Here is a 13,669-nt window from a genome sequence, read left to right on the forward strand (position 1 = left end):
TTGGGTCAATGCGTGATGAGTAATATTAGCATCTATTTAAAGAAATTAAACCACATTTAAAATGCCTTAAAAGGAGGACACTACATGTAGATGGTCATCAACACCATCTAGTGTCCCTAATCTCCAAATCTGAAGTCCTGTCTATGACCTTTCTTGGTACCAACATTCTCGTTTTCTCTTTAGATGGAATTCTATAAACATAACAGCAAAAAAGGACATTGTTTGTTCCAGCAACTTGGAGAAACTGAAAAACATTTGGTGACGCATAATTTTGCGGCACTGATGGTAATTCGCAGCATGCTTAGTAAATGTGGCCCTTACTCAATTATTCTGCTGAGATGTCAAATGAATTTTTTTTATATTCATAAAGAAAGAAGATCCTTTTTGTATACTTTTATATTCTTATATTGAGGATTTGGTTTTGGACTTGAGAAATTACATGCTTATTTTCCTGTTTATAAATTTGGAAAAGTAAGCCTGCATATCTTTCTTTTCAGCTAATGACCACTTTAATGACTGAAAAATGATTGCACAGGATATTTAAACGCATTTGATGTGGCTGAAAGTCAATCGATCTTGCAATCATGGGTCATTATTAGTAGACTATATCCAGAGAATGTATTAAAGTAATCCCACTGTAGAGCTGTTAAAAAGCTCCACTTTATTTGAAAGAAAAACCAATACAATGTTACATATTATGGGCATTGTGCTTGTGTTCATTGCTTTGATGAAAACAGGCCTCTGAAATAATTACAGATTAATTTTGAATTTGGTTGAAATGGAATTGATGGGGTAGATAATGAGACGGCAAAGAGTGTGCATGGAATTTAGAATTGCAACGTGACAGATTCCATTGTGTCACTCCCCAGCTCCGGCTGTGTGCTGTCAGTCACCAGTCAGAGCCTGTCATCGGTGCTGTCACTGTATTGACTGATCAAGGCGCAGGTAGCGACAGGCACAGATGCAGTTTGAGCACAAGGCTGGTGGTAGTGTTTCTGCTGCCTGTTTTTCTCTTTATTTTCCTCATGGAGAAGGGATCTTTTATAAACTAGCAGTTTTCCTTTGAGGAGGGGGGAGGAGGCGAGTGATCATGTTTTGAGAAATGGCAGCCCTTTGTGACTCATGACAGATCACGGGTCACACATGTCTTACGCAAGACAAGAGCAATGGCAGGGCTACCATGGCAAAGGAGAATAGGGCAAGGTGCCTCCACTTGGGATTACTAATCACTCATATGAATTGCCCGTCACCACTTCTCTGTTATCCATCAATCAGCACTGTATGCATGGTCGTGGCTGAACTGCCAAGTTAATGCAGTCTCTACTACTCGTCTCATACCCAATCCTTCTGTGTTTCTGACAAAAACACCCGAGAAGCCCCTGAGACCGAATGGTTGACCATCATTGTGGATCGTTTTGCAGCATGCCACAGGACGTGATGTAGTGGGAGAAAAAAAAAAAAAGCTAACCAAGTACATTCACATTGGGTACATTTGTGTGAGTTTGAGTGTTTTTGTGTGTTGTGTGTGTATGGCCATGAATGTGTGTACGTGTGTGCAATGTGCATGCATATGACTGTAAGTTTGTTTCCCTGTGTGTTTCTGTGTTTACTTGCATGTATGTGTCATTGCCCCTTCCTCAGTGGATGTCTTAGCTGGGTAGAGTAATTCCCATCCTCGTTGCAGATTTATATGCCATACAAGAGCTGTGCCAGGAGAGATCTTCGCTATACAGTACACGTCTTTGCAGATGTTAACATGGGGAGTGGAGAGTGCTACAGCTGAGAGAGAAAAGCTTACATGTGAAGTGAATTACTGTACTTAGTTAGAGCAGGTGATTATGCTGTGCCTCTCATGATTTCCAAGCAATTCTGACCTTAACATTTGGCCTAGGCTGGTGCCTTGGGCCTCCGTAGTCCTCATCGGCGGTTCTGAAGGTTGAACAGAGCCGACTGCCAAGTCCATCATTTATTCACGATGACAGCTGCTGCACTGTATTAATTTACTCAAAGTGAATGCCCCGTGCAGCTCATCATATCCCTTCTGCCTGTCGAGTCCCATGTATTCACATTCATCTCCGCACATGAGAAGGATGTGAGTTCAAATCCCATGCATTAAAGCACATGCCAGTGTGGCAAAAAACATTATAGCTTACAGTAAGTAAGGATTTGGGTGCAGCTGCATTTATTTTTCTATGCTCTACACTTGGTTTAATACAGTGAGAGATTCGTGCAGGGATTCATCTTAATTTTAAACAATAAAATAAATTAAATCATCTATGACAGAGCACATTTTACTGTGATGCAGTACAGTGAAAGTATTTGCCTCCTTCCTGAATTTCTCTATTATTGCATATTTGTCACACCAAATGGTTTCAGATCGTAAGACAAAATGTAATATTAGACCAAGAGAAACTGAGTAAATGCAAAATGCTTTTTTTAATTATTCATTTATTTAATGAAAAAAGTTATCAACACATTTTTTAAATTATTCATTTATTTAATTAAAAAAGTTAACGAACACCCATATCACCCATGTGAAAAAGTACTTGCCCCATTAGTTACTCAATCAACTAATTAACTAAATTTAATTGATAATTATATTCAGCTGATTGAACACAGCCAGGCTTGATTGCAGCCAGTCCTTTTGAATCTGAATCTTACTCATATTGAACATTACCAACTGAGTGAAGTAGTCACCACAAAGTTCCAACAAGCAAACTCAATCAAAGGAAATCCCAAAAGAGATGAGAAAAAAAAGTTTTTGAAATATATCAGCCTAGAAAGGGTTACAAAGCCATTTTTAAGGTTCTGGAACTTCACAGTCTGTACTGTATCTCCAAATGGAGAACACTTGGAACAGAACTTGGAACAGTGGTGAATCTTCCCATTACCAAGAGCACAGCGGAAACTCATCCAGGAAGTCACAAAAGATCCCAGAAAAACATCCAAATAACTGAAAGCCGCTGTAGCTTCAGCTAGGTCAGTGTTCATGGCTCTACAATAAGAAAGAGACTGGGCAAAAATGGGATTCATGGGAGAGTAGCAAGGAGGGAACCACTGCTAACCAAGAGAAACATCAATGCTCATTTCACATTTGCAAAAAAGCACCAGGATGATCCCCAAGCCTTTTGGGATAATGTTCTATGGACAGACTCAAAAGTGGAACTTTTTGTATGACTGGTCCAATTATGTCTGACAAATCAAATACAGTATTTCACAGTAAGAACATCATACCAACAGTCAGGCATGGTTGTGGTATTGTGATTGTGTGCTTTGGGACCTGGACGACTTTCCATTATTGAAGGAACCGCTGAATTCTACTTTGAACCAGAACATTCTGATGGAGAATGTCCAGTCTCTGTCTGTGAGCTGAAATGTAATTGAGTTATGCAGCAAGACCATGATCCAAAACACATAAGCAGGTCCACATCTGATTAGCTGAAAAGAGTGGCCTCATCAAAGTCCTGACTTGAAGCCAATAGAGACGCTGTGACAGGACCTGAAATGAGCATGCTCAAAAACCTACCTGTTTGTCTGAATTAATGCAGTTCAGCAAAGATCAGTGGGCTAACATTCCTCTGCAGCAATGGGAAAGACTGATATCAAATTGTAGGAAGTGTATGGTTGCACTCATTGCTGCTAAGGGTGGTGCATCCAGTTATTAGGTTTAAGGGGGCAATTACTTTTTCACATGGGTGATGTGGATGTTAGAACTTTTTTAATTAAATAAATGAAATAATTTTAAAGATGTGTTTCGTGTTTACCCATGTTCCTTTTGTCGAACATTACATTTTGTCTAAAGAGCTGAAACTATTCAGTGTGACAAATTTGCAATTCTTTTTCACGGCACTGTACGTTATCCCTGTTGGACTAATATATTCTGTTTATTCTGAACAATGAACGTTGTACTTTGTGTGGAGTTTGCCCTGCACGGCTTTCATTTAAAAATTCTTTATTAAATAATTCAGGAACAGAGCACAGGCTATAGGCCAACAAATCAATCACAGGCAAAGATTACAGGAATATGTAATTTACAGTAATACATTATTTACAATGTTACAGGCCACCATCATTACATTGAGTACCACCAGTATATAAACAATGGTAATAGTAACCTGTAGAACTGAGGAAATGGTATACAGGTCTACTGATTTGTCTCCTTGTAGTTGATGAAAGGAGCGGACCTCTGCAGACGTTCTGCTTGTCCTTTTTGCTCCCTCTGTGTCATTTTGCACACAGACTTTGTCAAGTTATATTTTTAGTCTCAAAATGAAACTTTTTTTTTTCTCCTTCCAAGGCTTCTCATTTTAGTCTCGCAACCAAGGCAATTCTGTAGATGGCGAAGTGATGCTCCTAGGAGGCATGATCACAGTGTTTGAAAATAGCCCAATACAACCTGAATACAGCAGCCAGCTGGGAACACCTTTTAAAAAGATTTGGCTGGCAGGTGTTTATTTCGTTTTCACCGAGTCATATATTCCAACAAATAGGGAATGTTTGGTGTGGCTGTGAATGGTGTGTTCAACCATTGGAAAGGGGGGTTTTCACAATTGAAAGTGTACTTTGGTCATCCAGTACAATGGTCTTCCGTAACCGACCTGGTCATTTGCTATTGTTGAGCTCACCACCGCATTCTTGGTTCCTAATAATGTACCAGTTGATTTTGACACACCAAATGTTTTGGTTCACTCGATGTATTCTGATTTTTCAGTCTCATGATGGCATTGACACTGATTTGGCCCTCATGTTCATAGACAACAGCAAGAGACTCCAAATACAAATTCCACAGCTCAAATCAACTGTAGACATTTTCACATATAGCTTTCCCTTGCATGAAATGATGCAAAGACACACAGCTGGCCAAGAAACAGCTGATCAGCCAATTGTCCAATTACTTTTGCTCCTCTATAATGGGGGGACTGTTCAAAAAGGTGTGTCATTCTTCTTTATCTTTACCTGATGTGAATATAAATGTCCTCACTCTGCGCTTTAACCACACATTCATTATTTTATTTCCAAATTATATCCAATATGCTGGAGTGCAGAGGCAAAACAACAAGAATTGCATCTCTGTCCCAATACTTTTGCGATTAACTGTGCATACACACATACATGCAGATACCGTGCACCACAATGCATAACAGTTCATAATTATCTGTGATTGTCTGTGTCTGCATGTTAGCAGGGTGTGAAAAAAACCCACTGCCCAACGCTCGGAGGTGCTTGGCAGAGTGGTTGTGATTGCTTTGTACTAGTTCTGTCCTTGCGGCTGCTCTGAATTACCCTTGGAGCTCCCTGCCAGGTCTTGGGAGAGTTTGGCAGATGTGTTTTTGTTTGTCTGTGTTCTCTTAGGGGTGTGATTGTAGTGACATCTACACTTGTCTGAAGATAGACTGTTTCGTTTACACTTGTGCTGAGCCACTCACCTCTGCCCTGCAATTCTGTCTGATGTCAGCCTCTACTGGGAGAGCCATAGAAAATGATTTGTTTTCATTCATTCGTAACCTTGCTGTTGCATTTCATGTGGAGATATTTAACTTATCTTGCTCTTTAAAATAAGTAACTTTTTACAGGAGGGATATAGCACACATCCTGAATTTTAAATGCTTATGGGTTTCAATTTTGTTTTTTAATTGATTGATTTGATTAGTTCAATTCTCAATCAAAAGGTTTTTTTTGCTCACAGGAAAAGCTAGATTTCATGCTGCTTCTCTGCCAACAGTTATCGGACCTTTGTCTCCGAAGATGCTGGGCCCAACACACTGGTTGCTACGGTTTTAGCCAAGGACCCCGACGGAGATGGAATCACATACCGGATCATAACAGGCAACAACGAGGGCAACTTTGTTATTGACAGCCAAAAAGGTGACTTCCTGAGCCTTTCTCACAGCGCACACTTCTCCTGTATTTTATTAAATGATCACTAACAAGTTGATTCGCCTTAAAATGAATCTCTCACTGACTTGCCAATGGCAAATAAGCCTTTTAGGTTCAGTCTTTTTATATTTTCAGATTTCTTTCAGTTTCAAATATGCTTAATAATTCATTGCGTTTGTCTGCATGGGAACTGAACTGTCTTGGTGTTAATTTGGCCATAGCTCAGTGAAAGGTGAAACCTTGTTATTTAATGTAATTTTATGAATTCAAACAACACCATTAGAGTGATTACCCTCTCTGTATTAAAAAAAACTACAAGATATGTAAACAAAATATTGGCACCAAGTTCATATCTTCAAAATGAGTGCACTGTTAATATATTTTAGCCATGGAACTCTGGGGACACGAGGATGAGGCGCTCTTGCTCTGAAATCGGTGCTGGGAATGTTTTGGGGATTACATTCGGAATGTTCCCGGAATACATGAATAGATAAGCGCGTTAGCCGGGGAGACATTTGTCTGCTGCCCCTCTGGATTCCAGCAGGGACTTCACCTTTGCTCGCAGTCTGTGGCTCAGATGACGGTAGCTCCCGCTGGTGATGCTGCACGCCCAGGGGTTGATGTTCAGCTCTTTATCCTCCCTCAATCCCGTGTTTTTATTTGGGGGTGGGCAGGAGATGCTAATGATGGATGGCATGTAAATCTACTTGCCGGTGGCCTCCCCTGCCACGCGGAGAGATGTTTTTTGGTATATGCTGTCTGGTCTGTGCCTGGAGTACCCCTGCTGGCTGACTGAGGGCACCACCTCCTGTGCATTCTCCATTACAAACGCTAACGCTCCACTCCTGGCCTACATATCCCCCCGCCTCCCCAAGGGGACTGCATTTCAAACTCTAAACGGTCAGAAGCCCATATTTAACCATGAGGCGTGACTTCAGGGAAGTCATAGCCCTCGATCCAGAGAGGCCTTCACATGAGAAAATGTGCTGGAATGTGAACTCCCTTGTATTTTGTGTTGTGCATCTATGTCACTATTTAAAAAAGCACATTAAGTTAAAAATGCAATGTGTTTTTGCTAGCGGCACCAGCTCATTTAGCAGCATATATTTTCTCCCCTACTGTCATGAGGAGTTATTGGATAGGGGGGACATATTATGTCAGCCATATTTAATTCTGGTTGATTAGAATCTGACTGAGAGAATCCCTCATTGAGAAAAGCCCTGTAGTAATTACTGGACTTTTATAGCACCAGCAATGGCGGTATCTCGTGCTATGGTTTGATGATAATGGGAATTGGCTGTAGGTTTTCATTGCACATCCAAGAGCACAGTGTGCCTTGTGAAATGCATTAGTTTCAGTTCAGTGGTGGATATATTCCAATTCTTCATGGCAAATGTCCTGCATGTAGAGCACCGCTTTCCTCATTGATGTAAGATGTCCTTTATCTACCCCTGGGAGGAGAAGATAGAAGGATCATGCAGTTCTCCCAAGGACCAGCAGCGTAAGGGTAACATGATTCTGTCAGGTGTTTTCTGAAAGGGATGTAAATATTTGTCTCTCTCTCTGATGCATTTGTGTCCCATGCCGCCTCTGTCTCTGGAGATAAGAAGAAATGCATTAAGTGTGTCTTCTGCCTACACATGGAAGGCCAGAAATAAGTCTCTGGATACAGAGAAGTCATTAAATTTCAAAGTGCAGGATGGAAATTTGCTGCCCACACAATAGGCTTGTGGAAAGGAACTGGGCACAGGCGCCAAGGGGACAAAAGTGCAATTGTAAATATCTGAGTGAGAGGAGATGAGTAGGGAGCTGGAGATGATTTGGAATGGGGATATTGCGCTGGTTTATTAAGCTCACTCAAACTCAGTTGCAGCCCTCCCTCCCTCTCTCTCTCTCTCGCTCTCTCTCCCTCCCTCCCTCTCTCTCCCCTCTCTCTCTCTCTCTCCCTTTTCTCTCTCTCACTCTCTCTCTGTTGTATTGAAACTACACTATTCTTCTGTTGTCGTCTTCTGTTTCTGTCAAAAAATGAATGAAAACACTTTTGTTTGCCAGATAAATAGGATGTTAGGGTGGGCAGAATGTTGTAGGCAAATTCAGCCCCCTGTCTCATAGCCCTTTCATATCAGAGGCTATTCATTAATTGCCTGTTCTGTCCTCTCTCAGCGCCAAGTCCTGTTTTCTCATGTAGCCTATTTAAGACTAATCCATGTAAACTGTACCCCCATATTTTTCTCCCCCACACATGTCAAGCTGCCTCCTACCCCTCCGTGCGCTAGCGAGTGATGGAGTTCTGTAATTTGCTGATCGCAGCTGCTTGGATTTACAGGGCTGATCCGCCTACGCTCCAGCCCCCCTCCGAAACTGCAGGGCCTGGAGTACATCCTCAACGTCACCGCAACGGATGACAACGCCTCCGGTGGGCCTCATGCCCTCTCTTCAACTGCCCAGGTCATCGTGGGAGTGGATGATGTTAACAACAACAAGCCCATTTTTGAGAAGGTACGAGTGCCACGTATTCCCCTGACTTCATTGTGTGTTGTTATTTGTGAAGCAGAAGAGCTTGTCTTCGTGGTGCAGGTGTTCCTCTCGTTATCTTTTTCAGAAGATGGACCTCTCTGCCTTTCAGTCTCGCTGTCTCTGTGGTAGTCTCTGGAGGAGTTATTAGCTGGCAGCCCTGTTCTATTTCCAGATCGTCTAAGAATTTTTAATTAGTGTTGAAATATTTGGCTGAACCATCATGCTGTACTTACTTTAGCCAATGTCTCAATTTGAAAGGCCCCGGGTAAACAAGGAGGTGGTGACATGTGATAAGCTTGTGTCTGCAAATATCAGCTTTATGGAGGAGCACTTGTACATGAACTTCACTTGGTCATACACACATTTCAGCTTTTTCAAAGCTTTCTTGTCAGGAGGATAGGGTCCCACAGGAAGCTGCATTGCTATTGTTCCTATGAGCTGACTCTGTGCTTTCACTGTGGCATGCTCACATACAGACTAGCCTTTGTGTAGCCACACATATTCACATACTGACACACACACACACTATACACTCACATATACCTGTACATGCATACAAAATCACGCACACATACATGCAAGTACCCACACCACGTACACCGAACACACACTCACTTGCATTCACCCACATATTTCGCACACACACACACACACACACACACACACACACATACACACACACTATACTCTCACATATACCTGTACCTCTACACTTCCACACACTCATGCCACACACACACACAAGCACTCATGCCGTACAGATGCCACACACACACACACACACACACACACACACACGCTATACGCTCACATATACCTGTACCCCTACACTTCCACAAATACTCATGCCCCACACATGACACACACACGTACACACACACGTGCACATGCACACACACACTGAATTAACTCACAGTCTCCTGTGGCAGTTGTTACTCTGAAGCTTGGTTGGGTTGTCTTAGTGTGCCAAACTGCGGCAGGGTAAATGAAGATGGGAGTTTGATATTTTAATGTGAGTTCTGACTCTGTCCCTCCTCTTAGGGACCCCAGTCTGCTGGGCCTCCCTGGGAAGCCTTTGGCAACTAATGTGAAGAGGAGGAGAAGGGAGGAAGGGGAGGAAGACAGATCCCCCTGTCATTAATTATATGAAAAAAGTAACCCATCAGTGGAGAGTGCTGAATTGATGAGGGATTTTTCCCATTGCAGCATCTCTCTGTGTTTCAGTGAAGTAGCCAGAATTGCATTTCAAGTGATGGGTTTAGAATTTAGCCTGTGATTTTTTTTTACCTTGCAGATGGTGATGAAATTTTGTGTGGGTGGTGGAGCATGTCTGAATTATGTGCCATATTCTTTCCATCCATAGGTCCTCAATGATGGTATTACAAGCTGGAAATTATTCTCAATAGAAATAACACCAGGGATAGTGAGACTCAAGACTTTCTCCCCCTCCCTCTCCCCCCATCTCTCTCGCTCTCTGTTTCTGTCTTTCTGGCTCGCCCAGTGCCAGCAGTACAGGGAGAGAACCTCGGTGCTGGAGAACCAGCCCGCTGGAACATTTGTCCTGCAGGTGCACGCGGCCGATGCAGACGAGGGAGCCAATGGGAAAGTGACTTACGGATTCATGCACAAAGACAGCACAATACCCGCCTTCAGCATCCATCCAGACACAGGTGCATTGGAAAGGGTCATCTGCCATAAGGAATGCATGGTGCAATGTAGCGGTCAGGCTAACAGTGTCTAGCAGTGCATAGGGTAGATGTGTGGAGCCGCATTACCCATGTAATATCTGTAGGCAAGGTATCAGAGCCAAATGGATCCAGTACATCCAATACCAATCTAGTTTAGATTTGCATTAATATAATTTGGCAGACATTCTTATTCAGAGCAAACTGCAAAATGCTCTGAATTACAAATAGTTTCATATCCTCATATTGAACAAGTAAAAACACTCAATGTAATGTGTTTTTATTTAAGACATTAAGTTTTAAATTATGCTTTTACTTAAGAATTTAATTGCCATTGTCCACAAAAATTACACTTTTTTAGGGTAAGAGTAGGCCTAGGCCTTTTTTGTAACATTCATGAGAAATTTTATTAGCTCAGCTCAGCTAATATAATTTCTCAAACAATATATGCTTCTGTTGTTGTCTTACTAATTAATAATGCAATCGCTCATGCTGCCAGTTCCGAGACAGAAGCCCATGGTGAAGCTGCATTGAATGAATTAATAATTTCAACTTCACAGTTTCTGTCTGAAATTCATACTGTAGCCTGAAGTGTGAGCCATTTTAAAGTTTGGCCAAATGACCTTTCATCACAACCTTTCATAATGTGACGTTATTAAGAATATAAAGGTTCTAAACCTGATACTTAAATGCAGTTAAGCTCATTAAGTTCACTTTTTCTGCAAAGAATATTGAATGTGAATTTTCACACTTTCATTACATGTAGTACTCTGCAATACAGTTAGTTAAAGCAAACAACTAATGTTAATTTTAGTTGTTTGCAGTTGTTTAATTGTTTAATGCTTATTCTACTCAGTAAAGTTAATACATTCATAAGAGATCCCCTCTCTAACTTTTGCCTATTGCCCTGATCGGTGAAATGTGTTAGTCATAAGAACACCACGAATAGACTATTACACCACCTCATGCTTAAAACGACAGTGTTCTAGCTTGTTACCTAGTTTTGATGGGAAAGTGACACTGTGGCAACACGTCCTTTTCCAGGTGTGATCGTGACAGCCAGGACATTCGACCGTGAGAAGCAAAGGGAGTATGCTGTCACGGTAACAGCCACGGACCAAGCAGCTGAACCCCTGATCGGGATCTGCCAGCTCAATATCCTTATTCTAGATGAAAATGACAACAGCCCCAAGTTTGAGAACCTGCGATATGAATGTGAGTCACTTCCCTTACTAAGCATCAGCATCAGTTCAGTTAGTGCGTGCGTGCGTGCGTGTGTGCGTGCGTGTTTGCGTGTGTGTGTGAGAGCAAGAGAGAGAGAGAGAGTGTGTGACTCACTTGCTATGTATGTTTGCTTTGCTTTTTATATGTATCTATATTATTTTACTGTGTATTTTCTGTTAGTGTGCCACAGGAGTGTGTTCATTCACTATGTGTCTGTGTGTCTCTGTGTGTATGTATGTCTGTGTTTATGAGTAGTATCCATGTGCGTTCTCAGTGGACATCTGTATTAATACCACGTCATAAATTCTCCCCTATGACTGTTATTCTGAAGGATAATTTAATTTGTTGATTTCCCACAGACTTTCTGAGGGAGGACACTATGATTGGCACCAGCTTCCTCCGTGTGGCGGCGCACGATGATGACTACAGCACCAACGCAGCCGTCACTTACTCAATGTCACTGGAACAGCCAGAGTACTTCAGAGTCAACCCCGTCACGGGCTGGGTCTATGTCAGTCAGCCCATTTCACAGGTGAGCCTTGTGACCGATCTGAGTGCACTTACAGCTGCCAGCTTAATCAACAAGCTGCCAGCTTTGTCATCACATCAGTGAGATCTTTCTCCCACCTTGGTCTATATTAATAAGTAAGATTAGGCTCGTAATCTGGCGATTGCACTATCAACAGCATGTTCTAATATAACATTGCTACGTAGACCTGTAGCAAAAAAGGAGATCTCAGCCATTTATACTTCATCAACCAGCTCTTCTCTCAGTTCAACATGAGATCAGAACTGGTCTGTACAATTCATCTGTAAATATGGAGCTTTTTAATTTGATGAATGTCTGACAGTTCACTTCACAAAGGTAGTCAGGGGAAATGTAGTCTTGTGCATTTGTAGTCTATGCTATGTCTATACCAACTATTGGTCATGGATTGTATATGCTAGTCTCTGCCCAGTCAATATTACATTCATACCTATGCTTAGTACCTGCGGATCTGTTTTTCAGAGAAATAACAGAAAACAGGATGTAATATTGAACAGAATATAAACAATAAAGCAAGAGATAGGGTGGGTGCTGAAAAAACAGCTTTGCTATTACCTTGGTGAAGTTGCTTCTCTGCTCAATGAGTTCCTGTATCGTGTAGCCAGTGATGTCAGATTGCGTGACCAGTATCAGTGATGGTGTTTTGTCATTGGGTGGCTTCAGAGGTCTTACATCACAAGGGAGATCATAGCCACTGATGGAGGGAACCGCAGCAGTATGGTGGAGCTGGCAGTCACCATCACAAATGTGAAAAACCAGCCCCCGCAGTGGGAGAGGGACAGTTATGATGTGGTGATCCCAGAGAACACCATGAGGGACACTCCTATTGTGGTGCGTATGGGTCTCTATCAAAGTATTTGTTTTAAGATTGAAGTTGGGGTCTGATTCGTTTTAATTCATTGAATTCGGGGAATGATTTGAAACCAATTGAATTAGTTTTAAAATCCGTAGAAAATTCACATATTGAATTTCAGTTCATTTCCTGAATTGACAGGATTAAAATAGAATTGGCCCAAAACCTTTTTTTGGACATTATTTCTTTTGGAAGGGAGATATTCTTCCATCATAGAATGCAACCTGTTGGGTATGAGACTCGTGAAGTAGATTTTGTACAGTGCGCAAGAATGTAGGCTTTCTTTATTTTTATTAAGTTAATGGACTCACATTAGGCCTCGTTCACAAAACCACACACACACATACGTAAACACACATACACATGCACACACATGCATGCACAAACTCACGCACACACACACATACACAGATAAACACACACGTAATCGTATGCCCATACATGCCCCACACTTACCATTTTCAATTCAGCATATCCATCAATAAATTGCTGAAAATACTTTTTATCGTTGTAATTCATTTATTAGTGTTAAACATCAAACTTGAAATTTTACATTTGAAACGGGTTAATCCATCACATTCTTTAAAATGCCTTTTCAGCTTTCATGCACATTTTATCAGCCTATACTTCTCATCATGGTTTTCTACAGTAACATGAGGTTTTAGTATGTTGCTGTTCTATAGTAACATGAGGCTTTAGTATGTTGCTGTTCTACAGTAACGTGAGGCTTTATTATGTTACTATTCTACAGTAACATGAGGCTTTACTATGTTACTATTCTACAGTAACATGAGGCATTAGTATGTTACTATTCTGCAGTAACACGAAGCTTTAGTATGTTAAGGCTTTGGTATGTTACTATTCTACAGTAACATGAAGCTTTAGTATGTTAAGGCTTTGGTATGTTACTATTCTACAGTAACATGAGGCTTTAGTATGTTAAGGCTTTGGTATGTTACTATTCTA

General features: G+C 41.4%; 1 protein-coding gene across 1 annotated transcript in view; it reads left to right on the top strand.

Moving 5' to 3' along the window:
• LOC118214698 (neural-cadherin-like) overlaps window positions 1–13,669 on the top strand; it is a 128,653-nt gene that overhangs the window by 55,914 nt on the left and 59,070 nt on the right. The window contains exons 7-12 of the mRNA XM_035394838.1: window positions 5,723–5,865; window positions 8,204–8,376; window positions 9,896–10,064; window positions 11,124–11,294; window positions 11,663–11,835; window positions 12,514–12,681. Coding sequence (XP_035250729.1) covers window positions 5,723–5,865; window positions 8,204–8,376; window positions 9,896–10,064; window positions 11,124–11,294; window positions 11,663–11,835; window positions 12,514–12,681 — 997 coding nt within the window. The remainder of the gene's footprint in view (window positions 1–5,722; window positions 5,866–8,203; window positions 8,377–9,895; window positions 10,065–11,123; window positions 11,295–11,662; window positions 11,836–12,513; window positions 12,682–13,669) is intronic.

The sequence above is a fragment of the Anguilla anguilla genome, chromosome 16 (assembly GCF_013347855.1).
Source record: "Anguilla anguilla isolate fAngAng1 chromosome 16, fAngAng1.pri, whole genome shotgun sequence".
NCBI lineage: Eukaryota > Metazoa > Chordata > Actinopteri > Anguilliformes > Anguillidae > Anguilla > Anguilla anguilla.